Genomic DNA, 24,176 nt, shown 5'->3' on the forward strand with positions numbered 1-24,176 from the left:
TCAGTCACCAGCTCAAAAAGAATTATGTGAGTCTTATAACATTGTCTGGCATGTTATAAATATAAAAATTTATTGACAAAGATACACGTGGCCCAAAATACCCTGTACAGGTGATTCACTTCCTTTCTTGACAATAGCTGACCCCATTACAGATTTACAAAGGTATTACATCAAACACCTACGTACTCCAGGGTACACCGAGAGAGCTCCACGATCATTTCTCCAGAGTAATTACAACAGATGCAAAAGAGAAATGATCATCTGTCAAAACACGGACACAGTGCAGTATTTACTTTGAGGTATCTCATACAAACAAGTCTTCAATATGTTGGTGTGTCTGTTACGCTCATTGAAAAGACATTATGTATTCCCTTAGTTGCAATAAACACTAGAATAGTTAGAACCTGCTGCGGTTAGTTAGTGTTTCACTGATGGTCTTTAATACTGGACTCATGCACTAAATGTCTGGATTAGTGATACTGATTTGAAAAACAGTCAACAACACAAACTAATTTGGAACGTCACAACATCCTGTACAGAACATTCATTGTAGTATCATATACACAGAATACTGTAAGTATTACCTTCTCTTTTTTGTTGTTGTGAGGAACAAGTTCACAAGGAGAGAAAGAGTGTGGTAACAGAGCCGTTGCAGACCTTAACCTCAGAGCTGTCAGAATGGAAAACTAGTCGACCACATTCCTCGCCCCGTCAGTAGTAGATGGACAAAGAAATGATTGGTGGCCCCTCTGAGCAGAATCCCCGGTCAAAGTGCATTACAATGTCTGCACGGCACATCCATGCAGCAATCGCTGTTCAGTGCATTTACCTTTTCCTCTAAAAGCCATCGCAGGAACACTTCCTTAATCACAAGCTCTCACCTGCTTAATAGCTATTGATTAAGCATCAGCTCGGTGGCTTGAGGAGGTGCAATCCGTTCTCTGTCCTGTTTTTTCAGAACAAATTGATAAACGGGACATTACAGCTCGAAAGGGAAAGCTATTTCCCCCAGCTCGCCTGATTATAATATTCATTTTGTCCGAAGTGTAAGCAACACCGACTACTCGATAAGAATGAAGAGTGATGTCTCGAACATTTAGAGTACAACACGTGTACAGGACAATACAGTACAATAGCTTATCAACATGGACAGGCTGCAGGAAAGTGATGGTTATCACAGAGTTAAATGGAGTATTTATCCTACAGATCCATAAACCATGGGCCATTAAGTTTAACACACAGCCTTCAATCCCACACAGTGCATTTATTTATTCAGTACAAAGTCCATCATGGTTTCTAAAGCTAATAGAGATCCACACCCCCGTGACTCAGGCACACTGAGGTTCCCTTTCACAGCCTACGGTCCCCATTGTCCACATACTCCGCCAGGCTGTTGAGGGCCGTCTCCTCGCTCTTGGACTGAAGGACATTGTCCCCCTTCCTGGAGGGCTTTTTAGTGGCCCGTGACAGCTTCCTCCTGAAGGTATCTCCAGCCAGGAAGTAAAGAATAGGATCCACACAGCTATTGAGGCTGGCCAGCCCCCGTGTCACCTGGTAGGTGGCGTAGACGCGGTTGTTAAAATCACACATGTCAGGGCCCTGGAAGTACAGCCTGGCCCTCATGTTGAGGTTCTTCATCACGTGGAAAGGCAGGTAGGAGACGGCGAAGACGGCGAGCACGATGATAACCAGGTGGATAGATTTCTGCCGCAAGTGCGCGTTGTTCATATCATTGCAGATCAACGCTTTGACGATCATGCCATAGCAACAGAATATGATAATGAAGGGGATGCAGAACCCAAACACAGTCAAAGTCATGCTGTAGATAAAATAACCAGGTAACTCATCCTCAGTGGTGGTGTCATAACAAGTAGTCGCATTACGCTTTAAGCCAGTCCTGGAATAATACAGGATGGGGGAGATAGCTATAACAACCACCACCCACACCAACGCACTGGTAATAACCGCATTTTTCTTCTTCAGTCTGCCCAGAGACTTGAGCGGGTGCACAACCCCGGTGTACCTGTGAACACTGATGCAGGTCAGAAACAGAATACTACCGTAAAGATTCACATGGAATATGAAACGCTGCAGTCGGCACAGGACATCCCCGAATATCCAGTCTGTTTTGTTGAAGTAGTAGAAGATGAGGAAGGGCAGAGAGAGGACGTAGCAGAAGTCAGCCAGAGCCAGGTTGAACATGTAGACGGAGATGCTGCTCCAGGGTCTCATGTGGCACACAAACATCCAAATGGCTAGGCTGTTGCCCACCAGCCCTGTGATGAAGACCATGATGTAAACAGTGGGCAGGTAGTAGAACTGGAAACCGGTCCTGGTGAGGGAACATCCTCTCGTGTGATTGTGGAGATCTGTTACATTCAGCAGGGAGGTCAAGTTCAGGTCTGCGGTCATGGTGTCAGGGGCTGAGGCAGGTCCTTTTACTGCATGGGACGGATGGACAGATGAGGAAACGTTTCATGTTTGAGATATGATTTGGTATTAAGGTGCAGACACAGACACATAAGTGTAGGTGAAATATAGCTGTGATTTGTTGCTATCCTCTATAGTTGTTTAGGTTCCAATGTAAATGAAGTTTGCATTCAAAACCAGTCATGCACAGACGCTTTAAGCTCCAAACTTAATTTTGAGGAACGCCTACGTGCAGTCTAACAAACACTTGAGTGTGGACACACACACACACACACACACACACACACACACACACACACACACACACACACAGTAATTATAAGCGTATTACAACACTCACCGCTGAGATAGACCTGTATTCCACATTCCTATAGCCTTCACAGTTGCAAAGATTTTAGTCAACACGCGGATAGGAGATTACGTGCTGTCAGCGACCGAACTGTGTTGGAAATTGTTTCAAAGTTGCGATATCCTTCAGGTTCGCGCTGAGACTTGAAGGGGAAAACAGTCTGCCGACGGTTCGTCACGCGGGGCGACGGTGGGACGCAACGGAGACAGCTGCAGGCTCTGGCATGGAGAGCAGGAATTGCAAGCAGGCTCCGTAAAGCGAGAGGAGGCTCTCTGCGCTATGGAGAGGGGAGGTGCGCATCACGCAGCTTCCCGTCTCCAAACGCGCTCTTTCTTTTCCTCTCTCCTCCCATTGGACCCTTATCAGATCTGACCTGCCGGCACGAGCGGCATATTGGTAGGAAATTCAGATAGGCTACACACATTTTAAACCAGGCGGAGTAAAAGTTAGATGGTTATTAAAGAGTATTTCAAAAATAACACAACGGTCTATGTGGCATCCATGTCTAACGAGAGAACATTTAAAAGGTAGGCTGTTGTGTAATACAGTAATATTATTAGACTTATAATGCACAGATTTATAAAAAAAAATGAAAGGTAAACAAGGAAGCCCCCAAATTACAGTGACAATAATGATTTCAAAATGTTTTGGGATTGATACAGAGAAGAAACCCATATATTAATAATCTAAATTGGAAATGGGCAGAGCTATAACTACAGTGATATGTCATGGTTATGGGGTTGATAACATAATGACTGTCAATCATGAAGAGTCAGGAATCTGATTAAAACAACAATGGCAGAGGGTTAGACAGGGCAGACGCATATAAACAACCAACTACTGTTTTTGACATATAGATGGTCATTTTGTGTCTTCGAAAAGGCTGATGAAGACAGCTGGATGTGTGCGACACAGCCAAGGACAAAGCAGACACAGGCAGAGGCAGCAGACAGAGGGAGGATGTGGACGAATAGTGAAGGGATGGGGCAGTGGAGAGAGAGAGAGAGAGAGAGAGAGAGAGAGAGAGAGAGAGAGAAAGGTTAAGGTAATTATGCTGTGATGCCAAACATCTTAAAAATTAAAGAGGAGTTAGCCAAGACTGTAGCAATAATCTAATGGATGGTATTAATGAGACAGAGAATAACTGGCCACCATAAACCTGGTATATACACATTATGGTCCATTAGGTGATGTATAGTTAAGTGGCTTTTCTGTGTGCCATGAAACTCCACAATATTCTTTTTTGAAACAACAAAACAAAACATGTCAGGGAATCACAAGTTCTTGTTTTCATATTTTCTTTAGCATATGCAACTGCTATCACAGCAGCTTTAGCATAACATAGAGAGTCTTTAAAGGTATATTATGTAGGATTTTCCTAAAAACAATGTATAGACTTAACTAGACAAAAGTAATCCCTCTACAGTGTGTGGTGGTGTCTGTATCTACAAAGACTCTGCCCTCTGCCTGTATTTTCGCTTTTCTTCTTATTTTGTGAGTACTGGACGTTTATGGGCGTGGACCAAGAGCCTTTCTGCCCCACGTGTGTGTGACCCACAGCCAATAACAGTGTTCAGGTTGTTCTGGTTGTGTAGCCCTTCTCAATCCCAAACGCCGCTTTTCCCCTCAGCGTCTCATACCGTTGCACAAGTCTAACTAACACAGACCCACAGAAACAGACGGTGATGTAGCTCTAAATGTGGCACCTTCCCGCAGAGTAGTGTGTGGGGTTTTTTGTGCTTTAGAACATAACCACCATGAAACAATCTGATATATACTGAAATATTTGTATTCCTCTGATTGACTGTTTTCTTCAGAAGTCTCTTCATTCACTCTATAGCTCTCAACACAAGGATATGTACATTTTCTAGCAATCGTTCCATTTACTTTGATGACGTCATACTAGATAGATAAGCAAGGGGCACCAGAGGAAAGGAGGATTAGTTCAAGGTTGGTTTACGCAGATAAATCTTCAGGAAGGAAAACAGTGTAACAATTTATGTACAAATTTATGATACAAATTTCAACAGATGAAAGAGGCTTTGTTCAGAGTTTTCCCAGAATAAAATTTATCAGATTCTCAACAGACGTTTTGAAACACCTCGCTACCAATACCATACCCAATGACCAAACCATCACAAACAACAAAAAGAAGCAAAAAATACATAAAAAAAACATTACAACAATGCATTCATAGCAACAAAACATGGTAGCCTATGTTAAGCAATTTAACAAAACATTAGTGAGCACAATAAGCACAATTTCTTCCAGTAAAGATTATTGCTGCGCACTCACAACCAAAATACGAGCTATGGTTAGACTTTCACGTACTCATCTAAGGTTCCTCCCAACACATTGGATAATACCCAGAGCCATAGAGAGAGAAGAGTTGAGACACTCTTTGATCTCGCTAGCGGGGTGAGTCACATGGTTCACGTAAGCCTGTATAGTTCCAAACACACACCGCACTGTCATGTTCTTCTATGGGCCTGACAGCAGCGATTGTGGTATTGAATGGTAAATATAAATGAAAACACATACCCACTACTTGTTTGATTGTTATTGCATTATTGCATATTTGTAAATGTCAGTTTTACATTTGGAGTGGTAGGGTGACAACTTAGTATTACTTAGATACGTTTTTAAGTTTTGGAGGGAAGGCTTCACGTTCGTGTTAGCATGGGTAGCACTAGGATACTGGCTTTAGTGGCTTAACCTTAACTTTTACCTTACAACATCTCTGTTTTGAAATTGAAGACGATTCAAGATGTTCTTTTTTGCGCAAATGGACTATTGGATTTTCCTTGATTTTGCTTGTAATTCTGATTCACTTACCCGTGGTCAGAGAGCGATTGAGAAAGCAGAGTAGCAGAGTGGCAACAGTCCATTCAGCATTTAGTGTCCAGCCCACTTCTTTTGATGAGGCAGGAGTTGACCACACAACCATGATAATTTTAAGACTAAGCCATACACAAAGTATCAAATATATTAAAGAATAACAACTCATTATGCTCGGATGAATGAATGAAATAGTATTTTTTATTAAACACTGAGCGAGACAACAAGAACAAGTGTGTGTGTGTGTGTGTGTGTGTGTGTGTGTGTGTGTGTGTGTGTGTGTGTGTGTGTCTAACGGGAAAAACAAGAACAAAGTGAAGGAACGGGTGAATATTGTGTATATATAAGTGTTAAGAAGAAAGGAATACAGTGGGGAAAGGCGACAATTGAAAAAGCAATACAAATAAGATTTACCGCTGGCACCACTGGTTATAAAAACCTCCAGCAAATGCAGATTCCACTGCCTAACATGAAATTATTACATTATTCATATTAGTACATCCAGCTTCAAAACAACCAGAGGTCAGGGATTCTCTGAGGATTTGCATACAGAATGTAGATAATCTACAAATTTCTACCTAATTAACCATTGCCAGTAGATTAACTTATACATTTTATTGGTTTCTGATTGTGGCGGATGATTTGATTCACGTTACAGTAATGTTTTGCTTTAATTTCTTTTCTACTAGCGCAGTGCCCGTTGAAAATGTGCCTGTTTGGAACGGGCCGATTGCTTGGTCTGTGGTGTTGCTGCTTGTAGAATTCTTCAAAACCAAATTGTACGCCAAAATTACTTACAGAAGGACCCCAAACCACTTAATATGCAACTCCACTGTATAGCCTACTACTGACTTGTACTGGTACTGACAATGTAGGCTACTTGTACATCAGAGGAAGACATTGTACTACTACATTTACCTGACAGAGAACGTTGCAGATTCAGAATGTAATCACAAAATATCACAATGAAAATATGGAGTAATCAGACATTAGCCTCATGGACTCATGGCAGTGCGCTAACCACCCGGCCCGTTATGAGAGCTAATATCTGCGTTAATCAACCACCAGAACCGGACCGTGTGTATGCCCGCAGAGAGGGAGAGAGAGAGAGAGAGAGAGAGAGAGAGAGAGAGAGAGAGAGAGAGAGAGAGAGACGGTGTTGTCTCGTGTTGTATGGTCGTTAACGAATTTAACATTTCAGCAGAGGTGTTAATTTCCATACAGGTTTAGTGGCTTGATGGTTAACGGTGAAGTATGGATTTGATTCATGCGGTATTTTGGCAACGGTAATGTTATTAGTGTTGTAAGTTAGCAGTAGACTTAATTAACCCGGGGTGAGTCTGATGAAAAGTGCTGTGTCTGCCCGGTTCAGCTCTGAGATTTTCTCGCATTGCACAGCGCTGTGAAGGAATAATCTCAGAGATTACGTTATGTTCTGCCAGCTCACAGCAATAGCAGGAATGGAGTCAAAGGCTGTAACACCCCCCCCGCTGTTGGAAAGCGTTCTGCATGTGGCGTCTGCGTGTGATGTGCAGGATACCTTCCTCCCAAACACGGACACACATGTATGATACGTCTCGCGTTATTAGACAGAGCGTGATGCCACTTATAGGCAGGTTATGTGTCTGCCACTTGTTGTCTGTAGCTGGTTGTGCTTTGCATGTGTGGGATTCTGAAACGTCCTTAAATTCGGGAATTGTCGTTTGTTTATTCAAAGTCAAAGACAGTCCAAAGTAGTGCAACTTTGCACATTTTTGTGGGTCTGAGGTGTATGTCACATTTTAGCTGCCAAAGCTCCGCTGCTTTCTGGTCCTCAGTGTGAGAGGGGGAGTGGCCAATGGCTAGAGCAGCAAAAGCCAATGTGTGCTTCTTTTACCTATATATTTAACGATATCTTTTGCATTTCTAATCCAAACAACGTAAACCAACTTGGCACTGCACATACTCGTGCCTGTAGCAAGACATGTGTCAAGTTTCAAATCCATCAGACTAACGGTTCGAGAGATATGTGCATAACACACACACACACACACACACACACACACACACACACACACACACACACACACACACACACACACAGATGGGCCTGCAATTTATAGATAGATAGGAGTGTAGTGTACCCTTACATTGTAGATGACAGTAGGTGCAAATGCAAAGACAAAATACATATAACAGCAACATTACCTTGTTATTGTTACAGAGATTGAGGGAGAAATTGAGGTGGATTTCAAGGGCAATGAAAGGGACATGACAGGAGACAGAGAGAGCGATCAAGAGGCCACTTTGCCAGGGGCAGGTGATCCAGGGATGTGTGTCAGTCAGGGGACAGCAATGAAGAAACAACTTTGCAGGGAGGATGCAGCATGTACAGCTGGAGGCAGCAGCCATTGCCTCCAGCAGCCGCCACCAGCAGCAGCCACCATCTGGAGCAGAGTGAAAATAAGCAGACTAGCCCTCGACTAGTCTGTAGGTCTATGCGCTTCCCCACACATGGCCAAATTGCTACCAAGTTGGGGAAGGGGTGGACAGAAGCTTACATTTTGGCCAGTGTCTCTTGGTTCACACAAAAATGACTCAGGCTATGAAATTTGGGGAAGAAATTAGTCACACTGCTGTCTGTAATAAACATTTCAAAGCTCATTATGGCTTATGATATTTGTTTGGAATAATTTGTATTCATACATGTAATCAAACAGCCCTTTCAAGGGTATAATTAAACAAACGCAACCTTATTTCTACTAGCTATAGCATCAGACACAGTACTCACCGTCAGATTCAGCAGATAAAACCTAAATAAAACCTGTCCTTAATCAACCTTAATGATCCTAGTAATCAAACATCAATAACTAACTAAATAAAAGTTGTCAAAGATTCACTACTGAATTTCGTAATTGTTGGTGTAGCGATACCTTCACAGCTGGCGAAGTCGAGCTAACAAACTAGTTAACAAACTAGCAGGCAATCGGTCATCTACCAAGATAAAAATATATATAATTACGCTGTGCACACACAAATAAAGATCAGTATATGCATCATAAAGGGCCTCTGATAAAATACAGACAGTTGACAATTCAAAAGAGGTAGCTATTTAATCAACTTACCTCAGAAATTATTCGACGGCCAGCAATGGAAATTAATGATGTCCAACGCCGTAGAATGGATTGTTTGGAACTGTGCGAGACTGCATACCCCGGAAGTAGGCGGCAAAAAGCATACAACGGAGTCCAATGGAAGTGTCGCCACTCTGTCTTTCTCTATCACTTTTATAATACTTTTGAGTAAAATTGAGTAATTTTGAAAGAATTTCAAAGAGTTGCCTAGTGACAATTCAGGTGTATTCACAAATCTGAAGTAACTCATGTGACACATCATTTCACATGAAAATATTTCATTACCACCAAGTTAAAAACAAATAGTTGCGGACGTTGAAATAGTGGCAACAGCTTGTTTGAGAATTACTTTTACTGGAAACTTGCAACATGACGTCTCACTATGGGTTTATAATCAGTTCAAGATATCTAACGGTGTTCATCTGCCAACAGAAGAACACAGTGATGAAATATAAGAAATATGCCCCTCTTGGTTTATACTTGCGAACAATGAAAATGTGCCTCTGTTGGCACTGAGGCAAAGACTTTAATCAAAACAGATTTCTGCAGGCATTGTGATTGAGCAAACTCATTCCTAAAACGTAGCTGATGAGCAAGTTTGACATGCAACATTTAGAGTGCATCTGCTTACTCTGACCTCTCTTATACCCCTGTAAAACTACCCTGTGTGTTGTCATGAAGACAGAGTGAAATTAAATGCAAGGATTTAATATTCAAAGGCTCATAGCACGGTGAGCTAAGTTAAGAAATGCTCACTGCACCTGCCATTAAATTCCCTGCCAAGGACCCTATCCTATTTGGCTCTGACCTCCATTTTCTGCCCCAGAGGCTGACAGGGACAGAGACATATCGGGCACGGCTGGACGCGCACTGTTAGATTAATTTGGATGTGTTAAGCACTAACATTGCCGAGGTCATTGTACCTCATCCGGTCAGAGAGGTTGCTGGGGAATGTTTGAATGAATTTTTTCAGCACATTTCTTTAAATGAATTCAAGACATTTTGCTGTGTGAGTGAAGACCCCAACATGTTTTTGGAGTTGTTATATGGCACAATGGGGTTGATACAGACTGATACATTTTAAAAGATATTATAATATGTTCAGGTGATTTTTCTTTTAACTAAAACCACCAGCATGTTCTCTCAGTTCTTTCGATTATTGCATGTGCTTATTTCAATTTAATTCAATTCAATTTTATTTATAGTATCAAATCATAACTAGAGTTATCTCAGGACACTTTACAGATAGAGTAGGTCTAGACCACACTCTATAATTTACAAAGACCCAACAATTCCAGTAATTCCCCCAAGAGCAAGCATTTAGTGCGACCGTGGCGAGGAAAAACTCCTTTTAGGAAGAAACCTTGGGTGGTGGGAAAAACGTCCTTTTAGGGAGAAACCTCTGACAGACCTAGGCTCTTGGTAGGCTGTGTCTGACGGTGCCGGTTGGGGGTGTGATGAACAATGGCAATAATAGTCATAATAAAGATAATGGGACAAGACCATAGCAGGATGTAGCAGGGTGTAGCAGGATGCAGCAGGACAGCTGCAATCATGATTTAGGTGCCACCCTAATCCAAGGAAAAATGCTGGGCAAAAGAAACACACAAGGACTCCGGTGAATAAGCTCCCCAGAGCAAGGTTAGTAATTCCCTACTGTGTTGCATTTTTTTTTTTTAAATATTACTAGGACTTACTACAATACTGGTAGACATGTGTGTGGAAGAATTAAGGCATACAAAAGAAGGCAGTTAACATTGTCAGCAATAAGAAAACAACATTTTGGACACAAACTCACGATACAAAAACGTTATCCTCAAGCAAGGGTTGCAAAAGCAATCAAAGGAGGAGTCAAATCACACCTAAAACAATAATACCTTGAATAAGTGATCAAGTAGAATAACACATCCAATGTATTTAAAGTTTAAGAATACAATAGAAACCTTGAAATACTGTAAAAAGTCCTGGATCATCAACAAAAATAGGTGATTGATTGTTGACAATATAATCTCACCTTAAAATCCATTTAGTGCCCGTCCTGCAGCTTTTGAGCATATCACCAGGTCTTCTTCAGCAGATGGATTTTGCTTTGTTTACCTGGAATTGTAGATGTTCACATTGTTCTGACCATGTTAGCTAAAAGATAAGCTTCAAAGTTCATACTTAAACTTCAAACAGCACTTTTCCAAACAATCACACCTCAAGGTCCATTTAGAAGCTGTTGTGGAGCTTTCGGTCTGTTTTCACACAATCTTCCTCAGCCCATTGAGTTTGCGCAGTGTTTATGGAATACATATAAATTGTCTGAACTCAGTAAACAGTGATGACTTAAATGCATGACTCACAAGACAGATAAGTGCAGAATCAGAGAAGTTGACAGAAATACATATAAAATAGCTTGTTGGCGGGGGAGACACAAATGTATAGGCCGATTGGCAGGCTGGGGTTGGCAACAAGCAGGAAAACTAAATCTGTGGCAAACAAAACAGAGCTGGGGTTAGACAAGGGTAGGCAGGGGAACGGAAAACAGCCAAGCAAAACATCCAGGGAAGCACAATAGACAATTTAACGGCAACTGAGAGAAGTGGGCTTATGTACTGCATTGGTAATGAGGGGATAGGGAACAGGTGTGTTTAGCAGAATATCAGAGCAATTTACAACTTCAGCAGTTTCTGACCTGTTTTTCTCCCTACCTTGCCATCCATCTATCACTCTCTGCCATCTGTGCTGTCTGACTGACACGTGCAGTTATGGCCGGTGACAACCAGCGTTAAGGTCTACATTACTACCACCTAGACTGAGAGATTGATGATCTGCTAGGTAGCTTGTAAGGAAACCATGTGAAAGTTCTGATGTTCACAATTTCACCTCATTTAGTACTATGTTAGCTACGCAGAAAATGTGTTTTAATCATTGTTTGAATTATTAAGATAGAGAAATGTGAAAAAATAAATACATTGTTAAAGATGTGCTAAGTTAAGCGCCCCCTGATGACATAGAAGCGGTTAGGCCTATGTGCTGTGGCTGAGCTCTGGACAGCCCCAGCCCAATTTATCCCCTGCTTGCCCATTTCAGCCATAACCTTACTTGGTATGGTATGACCAGTAGCTATTTCCATCAGAAAATACCATTGTGACATGGTATATTTAGGGCGGTAGTAGTCTATAACCACGGCGTTCCACTGGATGTCTGTGCATCTGTGCGGGATGTCACTCTTTTCGGCCGGATGTCCATTACCTTACGCTTTCTTTGTGTTGTAATTTTAAACTCCAGTGGATTTCTGAGGACTATGGTTAACTGCTCCTCAGATCTCTGCAGGGTAAATCCAGACAGCTAGCTAGACCATCTGACCAATCTGAATTTTATCTTGCACGACTAAAACAACTTTTGAATGAACACATGTTCCACCAACACAAGTTCCTTCCCGAGGCTATTTTGCAGCGGCACCGTGGCTCTGCTTGGCGCTTAGCACCGCCCAAGACGATTGTGATTGGTTTAAAGAAATGCCAATAAACCAGAGCACGTTATTCTCCCATCCCAGAAAGCTGTGGTGACTAGCCAGACCCTCCTCCGCAGCGCTGTGGAGGGAGGTCTGGCAAAGCGAGACTATGGAGGTAGTGATGCCGTGATTGGTTCAAGATATTTCCCCCTGGGGTCTAGACACTGGTGGTGGTGGTGGTGGTGAAGAGAGTTGCTGAAGACCTGGATGATGGAATGTGGCGCAGGACTGGGCACTGATATGATAAAGACTGGAGGTGAAGGGGTGGAGGAGGGGTGCATCCGTTTGTACTGAAATGACAACTGACAGCAGCAGAGAGGAGAACAGATTTTAAAGTTTGACCGCAAGTATATGATTGGCCAAGAGAGATCGTGGCAAGATCTGGTTGGACTACTAAGAGTGAACGCCCACAGAGTATAGCTACAGAGAGACAGGCAGAGAGAGGTGAGAATAAATGAGTGAGTAAAGGGAGTCTTCCTGATTGAACTTTCTCTAAACTTCATATTCCCTTTAGATAAATATCACTGAGCGAGTTTGTTTGCTTTATGACTCTTTTGTTGTGCTACTGCTAAATTATATGTGAGCATTTCCAGTAATTGTACTTGTGTAACAGTACTCCTGGCTACAGTGGCTGCTGTATTGCACAATTCTTCAAATAAAGACAAATACAAAGAAATTGGAGTTAATGGTGTCTTTATTAAAAATGAAAAACATCCTGTAACACTGCTGCATGCTGAACATTTTTTTTTTATGGATAAACCTGGCCTGACGTTTACTTGGTCTGCTCACTATGTCACAAATTCTGGTGAGTCAGGTGTTCCCAGTCAGAACCAGTCCATGTCTTAGGGAGCAGTGCTGCCTTGCACATGCTTCCAGGTGTGAAGTTAGATAAGGACAAAGTTGAAATTGCCTTCTGCAGCTCCTATCCCCTCACTCACTGTAGCTTGCGGATCACTGCCTTCCAGTCCAAAACATCCCAACCGCTGCCTCATTTGGTCTGTGTGTAAAAAGCAAAAAGAATGCACAGAGAAGCGTGACATTATTGCAGACACTTTAAAACAGATCATTACATTGAGAGTTACAGCTGAAACACATTCTTAACTATAACAAGCCCTCTGGGTCCTGTTGTTTCTCAGCTGCACCAGTGGATTTAGTCCCATTGCCAAACGTCTCTAAACTGATTGGATGTCTAACACTTTTCTTCATGTCCCATATGTAATCATAATGACAAGTGTAAGGCACAGAAGGGAAATTCTATTTGTCTCAGGCTCTGACCTGTATTTCTTTGCATTCTGCTTCGCTTACTCCTCGTCAAGACGGCTAATAGTGTTTCTTGCTTGTGTCATTCTCATTAACTATGATGGAGCAGGGTTACTGCAGCAACACTGGGGGTCTGATGAAAATCAAACCCCAAACTCCATTAGCATACTTAGACCAGCATGCATCTGTCTAATTAGGAAAATCTAATCTTACAAATTAGTGGAGTTGTGAGAAAATTGTTTTCCTCTTTGCTGTTACAAGCTACATTTTATCTGATATTCTGTTACTCCTTTCAGCTTTTTGTTTTCTGTGTCTGCCTTTGTGCCCAGTAGAGTTTTTTTTCTCTCTCTAATGAATCCATGGGTTTCTTTATTTTGCTTCCAGGCTCATCATATGCCCAGAGGAAGAGCACCACACACAACGCACACGTGATTTTGATGAGCATCGTCGCTGGTATTGATCTCTGTTATCAGCCGTCCAACAGACGAGACTGGAAAATAATGAATTCTTCTTTTGCCTCTCTTTTTCTGTCACTCTGCATCATTCCATCATTCTGTTTACTTTCGCAATCCCTCTTTTATCTTTCTCTTGCTCTCCCTTCCATTCATCCTTCATTCCAAATGAACATCTATCCTCACTCTCCTCCCAAAATGAACACCTGAAACCTGAAAAGGTGAGGTGACTTGAATTCATTATGAGCGCTTTGCCCACATTGAAACTCTCAGTAGCCCGTATTTTGCTTTTGATTTTGTTCTGTGTTTTCAGCCTAAACACCAATTACCACTGAGGGCCTGGGAGAGCGAAATATTTAGCCACATTTCCAGTAATAGCATGTCTGATAGCCTGGCTGACTCTTTCCCCGTGGGACTCTTGCTGTAATGACACGGCATAGCTCACTTGGTAACAAACTTGGCAGAAACACAGTTTGGTCACATTGCATCAGCTGTCATAAATGTTAATAGTGTTTGGTAGTAATTTGTTTGTACTAGTGAGCAGTGTGCAACAGGACTTAGATCACAGTGTTGACATTTCTTAATCGTGCATGTTTGGCATTAAAGCATAATATTTATGATATCACATATTTAAACACAAGCTTTTTGTAAGTTAATGTTAGCCTTACAGGGAACATGACAATTTTAAGATGGTTGAAAATACGCTGTGTACACCTGATGAATAAACATACTATGCAGGCCTAAGCATGATGATCTATTTTATCCACATGAACATAAACTGTACTGTTATGGGTTGGTGTGTTTTATCTTATTTTGGTAGTCTGTTTCTGTTTTGTATTTTGCTCAGTTTCCTGTTTTATTTTTGGTAGTTTGGATTTCTGTCTTGTCTAGTCTGGTTTTACGTTATGTCTTGAGTTTTCCCGCCTTTTTTGATTGTTCTGCCAGTCCTAATGTGTTTCACCTGTTTCCCAGCCCTTGTGTCACCTGTCTTGTGTTACCTTGTTACCCTGTGTATTTAGTTTTTGTGTTCCCCTTGTCCTGTGTCAGATCATTGTGTGTGTCTTGTAGCCAGTTTTGTATTCCTGTGTGTTTTGTCTCCAGTTTGTTTGTCTTCCCGGTTTGTGTTAGAGTTTCTGTTTTTTCTTGGACTTTATTTTTGGTTTCCCATTTTTTGCCTGCTTGTTTTTCAGGATTCTTTTGGTTTTTTTATACTTTTTCTTAGTTTATTAAAACATCAAAGTTATCCTCAGTTTCCGCCTCTGCATTTTGGGTCTGCATTTTCTCTAGCCATCCCTAACAGAATGATCTGACCACTTGGACCCAGTTCTACTGGTTTCAGCTCTAACCTACCTGGACTATGGATCCTGCACACTCTTGGTCAGATGAACTATGTGAGCTAATATGTGACCTGATTGAGCTGAAGACTATGTGGACAGTGATTGCCAGAAAGAGGCGATTTTGTCGTTTGCTCGTGATAAGGTGTCAGAAAAGAATTAACGACTCAATTCCAGACTGGGTTAAACGCTTCCTTTCCACCGCAGCTCATTCATCTGCTAAGGGTTTGTGTTTTTCCAAGTCTGTTTGCTCCACCAATGCTCCTCTTCAAATTCCCGGCCTACCTCAGTGTCAGCTAACTACCACCAGCCTCCCTGTTGCACAGCCTGCTAGGATTTTGACTACTGGGTTTTTGTCTGTCTCCCAGCCTGCTCCTCTGCCTACTACTCTTAATCCTGTCGGTGCTCCACCTGGAAGTGAGCCAGAGACTTTTTTTGATCATCTTCAAGTATATGGCTAGTTGTGCTAGACAGCTGAACTCAGGCTGGCTAGCAGCCTCCCTGATCCCTGGCTAGCTAGCAGCCTCTCTAGTGTCCCCGAGCTCTCTAGTGTCCCTGAGCTGGCTAGCAGTCTCTCCGAACCCCGGCTGGCTAGCAGTCTCTCCGAACCCCGGCTGGCTAGCAGCCTCACAGATTCCCGGCTGACGTGCAGCCTCCCAGAACCTCCGCTGACGTGCAGCCTCCCAGAACCGCCGCTGACGTGCAGCCACCCAGAACCGCCGCTGACGTCCAGTTGTCCAGAGTCTCCGACAACGGCTCTTCAAGAGTCTTCCAGTCGTCCAGAGTCTACGTCGACTGACCTCCCAGAGTCTACGTCGACTGACCTCCCAGAGTCTACGTCGACTGACCTCCCAGAGTCTACGTCGACTGACCTCCCAGAGTCTACGTCGACTGACCTCCCAGAGTCCACGTTGACCGCTCTCCCAGAGTGTTCGCTTACGGGCACGCCAGTGACTATGCCAGTCTCCGGCGCCCCAGAGACTGCCCCTGAGGCTTTGCCGGTCTCCGGTGCCCCAGAGACCTCCCCAGTGACTTTGCCGGTCCCCGGCGCACCTGAGACCGCCCCAGTGACTTTGCCTTTGTTTTCGGTCAGACCCACTCGTGCCCTGTCGGCACCCCTGTCGACCTCTGTTCTCATTGCCTGTTTGGCGGACCTCAGCCCAGCTGGCCCATCGCCTGTCTTCAGCCCAGCTGCCCCTTCTCCTGCTCGGTCTGCCTGTCCTCCTGAGGGGTTTCGCCTTTGCCGCAGACCTGCTAGGCCTTCAGAAGGGATTCACCTTCACGGACGGCCCCCAGAGGGTTTTTGCCTTCGCCGCCGGCCTTCAGAGGGGATTCGCCTTCGCCGCCGGCCTTCAGAGGGGATTCGCCTTCGCCGCCGGCCTTCAGAGGGGATTCGCCTTCGCCGTCGGCCTCCAGAAGGATTCTGGCTTTGACGCCGCCCTCCAGAGAGGTTTTGCCTTCACAGACGGCCTCCAGAGGGACTTCGCCTTCACAGACGGCCTCCAGAGGGACTTCGCCTTCACTGTCGGCCTCCAGAAGGATTTTGCCTTCGCCGCTGCCCTCCAGAGGGATTTTGCCTTCGCCGCTGCCCTCCAGAGGGATTTTGCCTTCACGGACGGCCTCCAGAGGGGTTTCGCCTTCACGGACGGCCTCCAAAGGGGTTTCGCCTTCGGACGGCCTCTAGAGGGGCCCCGCCCTGAGGGGCTCTACCTTCGTTGACGGCTGCCAGAGGGGTTTCACCTTCGCCAACGGCCACCTCTGAGTCCTTGACATCCTGTTCGGACACCTGAGGATCTTCGCCGTCCTGCTCGACCTCCTGAAGGTCCTCGACGGCGTGTTCGGCCGCCCAAGGGGTTCCGCCTTCGCTGCTGTCCGCAGCCCTGGACTAGCTGGCTGCAGCACTTTGGTGCCCAGGCCACTCTGTCCCCTGTTGCCAAGGCCACTATGTCCCCTGTTGCCGAGGCCTCCATGCTCCCTGTCCCGAGTGTCCCCTCTCTGTTCCCTGTGCCCCAGAGCCCTCTGTCCCCAGTTCCCTGGGTCCCGCTGTCCTCTATTTCCCTTGCCCCGTGTGACTCTGGTGCCTTCCCTCGCCCCTCCGGGGTTGATTTAGTTTGACTGTCCCTAACACCGGGCTCAGTTTCCTGTTTTATTTTTGATAGTGTGGTTTTCTGTCTTGTGGTTTCCTTCCTTTTTTGATTGTGTGTGTTTTCTTGGTTTGTGTTGGAGTTTCTGTTTTTTCTTGGACTTTATTTTTGGTTTCCCGTTTTTTTGCCTGCTTGTTTTTCAGGACTCTTTTGTTTTTTTACTTTTTTCTTAGATTATTAAAACATCAGAATTATCCTCAGTTTCCGCCTCTGCATTTTGGGTCCGCATTTTCTCCAGCCATACCTAACATAAACTCACTCTACAACTCATGACTTATATAAACAGGTTAGTGTACACGGCATAACTGAATTAAAACTATTTAATTCGTGGGGTGAGTGGTGCTAATTCTTTACGAGATCTGATAACCCTGTCATTAGTTTTCATAGACTGATTTGTGAGCATACAAAGGAACAGTTTACTTAAAGCTGCTATATTTATTATTTTTATTGTTTGAAAGGAGTCGTTCCAAGTGAAAGGCCAGTAGAGAACTAGAAGGGCACTCAGAGAGCGCAGACTGCCAAGGCCAGGCCCTATCTTGCAACGTAAAAGATGGATTTTTAAAAAAAGACTGATCGAGTTAATCAATTTTAGCGATTAACTCAAATGTGTAGTTAACTTTGACTTGTTTAAAAGAAAATCGGCTTTCTCCTTAACATCCACCAACACTCCCCTCTGGGCTCCCGACTACCCCAAAACAATGGTAGGGAAAACACTCAAACCAATATATATATATTTCCACAAAATTGGCATGAATAATCATAATGGTATACGTGTGTGTGAGTCAAAACAAATTAAGTTAAAACTTGTTTTAAACTGTTTATTTGCCATCTGCAGATTTATCTTAAGTAGGGGGAAAAACATTTAAATCGTGAATCGGATTTTTTGTGAAAAATTCTGTTTGTTTTTTTTTGGCAATTTCGCCCAGCCCTAGTTAAGAATTTGTGTTTCCATCCCGTGATTCAGATCTGCTCCAAAATGTAGTGGATTCTTCCTTGGCCCATGCTACACCCTTCCAAGTTTATTGGGCCAGTAGTCTTTCCGTAATCCTGCTGACAGACAAAACTAACTTAGCGGAGGTAATTATCTCTTGGCTCTGCAGTGCACGGAGCATTTTAGCATCTTTCAGCTCTTTGTTTTGGTTTTGCGCCCCACAAATCTTCTGTTTTGGTTCACTCTCACTGCTCTCGTTAGCATTGTTTCCAGCAGCAGCTGTTTTTAAATCCAACAATATGCTCCCTGCACCAGACAGCCGACTGACAAAGTTGTCAACTAGCTTGCAAACACAGTGGAGCATTTACCTGCTGATGAGACAGATATATTTCTCGAGTTAGTGGAGATCAAAACTAAACATTGGACTTTTGCCAGGTGGCCAGACGCACATCTCCAAATTAATGCTATTGTTGCTCCGTATATGCTGAATGTGTGCATAGCAACTGTTTGCCGCCACCATATCAACCTAAAAGATGATGGTATGTCAATGTTGTGTCCACATCTTGTTTCTGCTGCCCCAAGTGGCCAAAGCATCTTAAATAAACTTAAGTAAAGATGAACTGAACGGATTGTGATGTTACTTGCAAACGCGTCATCATAGAAAAGTTTGTGATGACCTTCATAACTCATCTAAAGTGCTATGCTCTCCTGCCCTCCTGATATAATTGCCAGATAACTAGCACTCACTCTAGATGGACCTTAAAAGAAAGGTCAAGTCAGGTGCACTCTAGTTTTCAGTACACACACACACACACACACACACACACACACACACACACACACACACACAAAGGTCAGCTGCTCCCTAGGGTTCCTCTGACTGCAACTGTGATCAATAGGCTAAACCTTATGGCCAACCCCACATGCAGCCTCTGCTCCATCTTTTCTTCTTTCCTATAATCTTCCTCCTCCCTATCTTCCAATCACTTTATCTGCATTTCTCATATCCACTATCAGTCTATCTTAACCAGACGGCAAGGTATCACTTACTTTTGCTAGTCCAACTGACTTTTCTATAATCTGATCAATGCAGCTGAATGTCACAGAGGTTTTCTATCAAGCAGAGAGAAGGTCAGTGTGTCTGCTCTGTGTAAATACCACAGTAATGTAGCTCCTGGGTCGCCATTCTGCCAGGCCTTTTACAGTGGAGTGAGTCAAGGTATGGCTGACATTGGTTCAGTTTTGCAAGGCAACCGTGATGTGAATACAATTTTATGTTTGTTTTCCCAGAAAATAAAATAAGCTGAAGTCTGAGTTTTGGCAGAAGTTGCTAGCAATGTCATGTGAAGTGGTGATGACCAATCACAGGGTGCTTGCACCATTTTTTAAGTCAAATTTAATGCTTTTTAGGACCTTTTTAAGACCACCACAAATATAGTTTAAGAACTAAAAATAAAAAAATATTTGATAGGAAAGAGAATTTGTTGAGTCATTAATAAGATTATTAACTAACTTAATAGTTTAACAATATACTTTAGTCTTTGTGCAGCCTCAAAAACAAAAAGTATACAATTAGATTCGAAAAGGCAATATGAATGGTCAACTAGACATGCAGAATGTGCTCAAATCAGCATGACAGCCAATACAACCGTGATGACAGCACACCCAGAGCCATTTGAGCACACCAGGCTCATCACTTAAAATATTACTCCGCCATTTCCATGTCCACATCACAGAATTGAATCAAAAAATATTTTTGAAACATTTATATTCATAAAAATAAATCAGGAACCACAGTGGAACAAACCAAAACTACGAACTCTCCAACATATTTTTATAAAGTGATTCGTTTTAAAGGGGCATTATGCAGTTTTGGACATTTCTTTGCTGTTTTCTCGCTTTTTGCTCGCAGGTTTCTCTATAGAGCACCCCATACAGCTTCGGAATAAATATTTGGCAGCTGCTATGTTTACTTGTGTCTGACTCCTCGCTCGGTCAGTCTGCCGTTTCCTCTTTCTCTTTTCCTCTGACAATGCTTTCCTAGCTTTCTGCTTCTTTTTTGCCGGCTCAGCCATGACGATAGTGTGAAAAACATTGCGTTACATCACAATACCTGATATCACGCAATACTTCCTGATGCTGAGGACGGCGGCACGGCGGCCGAAAGTTGCAAGGGTGGTTTTTCCGCTCACAGGTGCTAGGGGGGAGCGAAACGACCACCATTCAACCCGAAAAAAGTCATATAACCATTCCAATGACTCCGAAGCTGTTCAGTTAAGGTAAATTAAGCTAAAAAAAAAACTGCATAGTTCCTCTTAAAACAATTCAAGCTCTGAAGTTAACTGTTACTGGAAATGTTTGGATCACATCAGATGTGCCGCTGACAGGGCACTATGTTAAAAATAGCTTCTACATGTGAATTTCACGGACGTACAGGAGCTAAATCCGTCAATGGAAAAAAAAAAAATCTTATATCTTATCTTAGTTACACCACAATGGGGTAGCAAAGCAGTTTTGTTTAAATATGTGCGCTATTTATTCGGTTTTGGGAAATCCCACGATCTCTACAAAGCTAACTTTTATTTTGTTGGTAACGTTAAACAATGTATAATCGTGTCGGCTTACCGTGTGAAGAACCCACAATACCTCTGCCCTTTGAGTTTCTGGCGGCGATACAAAACCACTCGAAGCCGCCAGTTGAGAGTTGTACCGTTTGTTTTAGCAAGCTAATTTGGGATTTCACTCCCATGGTCCCTACGTCTTACGGCATAAATTACACCGTCATGGTCTTGCCACGCAACATAAAAGTCATGAAAATGCTGCAAGGCCTCATTTCTAAAAGACTAAATGGCTATGAAGGTGAGGTAACCCAAAAAAACACATAGGGCCCTATTTTAACGATCTAAGTGCACGGCATGAAGCGCATGGCGCAGGTGCGTTTAGGGCGAGTCCAAATCCACTTTTGCTAGTTTGACGACGGAAAAAAGGGTCTGTGTGCCGGGTGCATTGTTCGAAAGGGTTGTACTTAGTGTCTTCATTAATTCATGGGTGTGATTTGGGCGTAACATGTAATAAAGCAGTCAGAGTGTCATCTCCCATTCCCTTTAACAGCCAGACGCGTTTTTACTTTGGCACATTGCTATTATGATGGCGGATTTGCATAATGTTTTTATTTGTAAAAACACGGTCAGCTAATTTAATAACCACAGCAAATTAACAGTAAATTTAAGACATGTTATGACCTTAATTTCTTCCTTTGCCCATGCTACACCCTTCCACCAAGTTTATTTCTTTCCGTCTTACAGTCTTTCTGTAATCCTTAATTTCAGACATTTTAAGACTTTTTAAGGACCCACGGGAACCCTGAATCACAACCTGTCAAGTTTGTATTTTAGCATTTTCTTTTGCCTAAATATTTGGCAATTATTGTAAAGTTACTGTACTAATCCCACACATCCCATACCCATCACAGGTTCTTACAGACTCCCAGGAGGTCACAAACACCTCATTAGAAGAAGAAAGGAGAATTTGTTTGTTAACTGTGATGATGAATCAGCCTTTCTAGTGGAGAACGTTAATGACATCTGTTGACCTTAATTTCGAACAGTCCCCCCCTCCCCTCCTTTCACATGTTTATTTTCCTGCATCATTCTTCTTCCTTCAAACCATCCATAAAAAACCAAATGAGAAGCTTCTGGACCTCAAACAACCACAAACCAGTTTATGTTTATGTCACCAAGTCAACATACATTTATCACAGTGAGTCCATTCCCAGGGTAAACACGAATGCTCAATAGCACACACGTGCACACATTTCTTATTGCTTTTAATGTGTAGAGTACATTTACAAGTACTGCACATTATAGGTACTTGTACTTATTGCCATTTTATGGAACTTAATACTTCTATTCCACTACATCGCCGATGGAAATATCGTACTTTTTACTTCAATGCATTTGTTTGACAGCTTAAGTTACTTTTCAGATTACACATTTTCATTCACTTCCTGTCCATAGTCAAAAATGTACTTCCAAATGTGGTGATTTTTTATTGGAATTGTTCTGGTAAACTGAAGGGTGAAGTGTTACTTTATGGGGTTGAGAAGATTCTCCAGTTTCTTGAGCTAAATCAGCTTAAAACAGGGCTGTTTTTGACTTTTCAGAGATGCGTGGTTCTCACAGCACATTGACACTACAAACATATGATGAACTTATAGAATATGATATATAACTACCCAGCAGATTATACAGGAGAAAATGAGCAGACCCTTAAACATCTATGTAGACCTTAAGTAAAGTTTTGAATGCAGGACTTGTACTTTCAGATTATTTTCACAGTGTGGTATTAGTACTTTTACTTTAGAGAAGAATCTAAATACTTCTTTCATATTGTTTATTTACTTAGCCTACATAAAAGAAAATAAGTAAAGGATGACGAAAATGAGCATCAAGAATTCCCATTTACATACTATATATTATGATAAATAACCTTCCTGTCCCACTTGCACCGACCTCCACACCACCCAGCACACCAACTATCACCTAATAGATCCCAATGAGACTGATTGTTTAAAATGATTGAGAACATCCATAAGATGTCTGTATACAATGGCAGCATAAGGAGCCTGTGATACACAAGTTTAAGTACGAGATAAATACACTTAGCACAAAAAGTAAGGAAATTTGTGTTTGTTAGATTATTTCTCTGTTTTAACAATGCTTTTTGGCAATACATGTTATACCATTGGAAAGCCTGTTTAGTTCCCTTTCAAATGGTGCCCCATTTGTGGGATGAGCAGCAGCGCTGAGTATGTGGGTTGCGCCCATGAAAAATTTGCCAAATCTTCTCTGCCAATGCCAAACAGCTTATTCTGCCATTGACTCGTTTGTTGCTAAAGCTAAAAGCTAAAAAGAAAATCATTTAAAAAGGGGTTCAGAAGAAAGGCTCTCCAAATGATCCTAAATCCTTGCAGTCTCCCTTTAAGTCTAACATTTCCTGTTTCAAAACATACATATTTAATACATGTTGTCGTTGGGGTAGGTGGTGATTGTTGCTTGTAGCAGATGGGAGTAAGTCTAGTGGCTATTAAGGAAGTGAATGCTCTAATGGAGCATGTTGCTAGCTGGAGTCAATTTAATTAAGGCACAAATGGGTTTGGGGAAAAATATCATTTTGACACATTTGTAAAACACTAGACAACATATACCAAAACATGTACAGTAGTTAATGTGATGATTGACCTTTAAACTGATGAGGATACAGTTATGTTAGTTAAATGGATACTTAATCTGAAGCTGTATCAGAACATGTCTGCCATTGAGAGAGAAAGTACTTTATCTATAAGGTGCTGTGTTGGTTTCCCACCTCTCCTCCTCCTTTCAATAAATGAAGATATTACATATAATACCATAAAACATTAGCATTAATCTCTTTTCATTTTGGAGGTGGGGGCAATGGGACTATATCATTCTATGTTATTTGTTAAGTTGGTAAAGAAGAAATATTAGCTAAGAGCTGCCAAAAACCATAAAAAGTATGATCCAAAACTATAATTCATTGAGTCTAATGCATACAGATTCTGAAATATGCTGAAACACTGACAGCCAGAAGAGAGACAGAGAGAGAGTGAGAGAGAGAGAGAGCACACAGCTTCAGCAGCAGAGATTTCAATTCACAACAGGAGAGCCCATTTTGCAATTGGTTCCAGGCAGAGGGGTCAGTGCGTCAGTTTAGTTCAGACTTTGGGAAAAATAAATCCTGGGAATGAAGAAAAGAGCTCTTTGCATAGTTAGAATAGATAAATAGATAAGGTCGTTGTAACCCAAG

General features: G+C 42.5%; 1 protein-coding gene across 1 annotated transcript; it reads right to left on the bottom strand.

The window, feature by feature from the left end:
• Nucleotides 1-48: 48 nt before the first annotated feature.
• Nucleotides 49-3,093, bottom strand: p2ry1 (purinergic receptor P2Y1). Its single transcript, XM_078246009.1, has 2 exons — nt 2,771-3,093; nt 49-2,441 (listed from the first exon to the last, which is right to left on the bottom strand). The coding sequence occupies exon 2, from the start codon at nt 2,410-2,412 to the stop codon at nt 1,351-1,353; it is 1,062 nt and encodes a 353-aa protein (XP_078102135.1). The 5' UTR covers nt 2,413-2,441; nt 2,771-3,093; the 3' UTR covers nt 49-1,350.
• Nucleotides 3,094-24,176: the final 21,083 nt, after the last annotated feature.

Source organism: Sander vitreus, chromosome 3, assembly GCF_031162955.1.
Source record: "Sander vitreus isolate 19-12246 chromosome 3, sanVit1, whole genome shotgun sequence".
In the NCBI taxonomy this organism is placed as follows: Eukaryota; Metazoa; Chordata; class Actinopteri; order Perciformes; family Percidae; genus Sander; species Sander vitreus.

Excerpts from the sequence above, each read along its gene's own strand:
- p2ry1 (XM_078246009.1), bottom strand. The coding sequence starts at position 2,412 with ATGACCGCAGACCTGAACTTGACCTCCCTGCTGAATGTAACAGATCTC.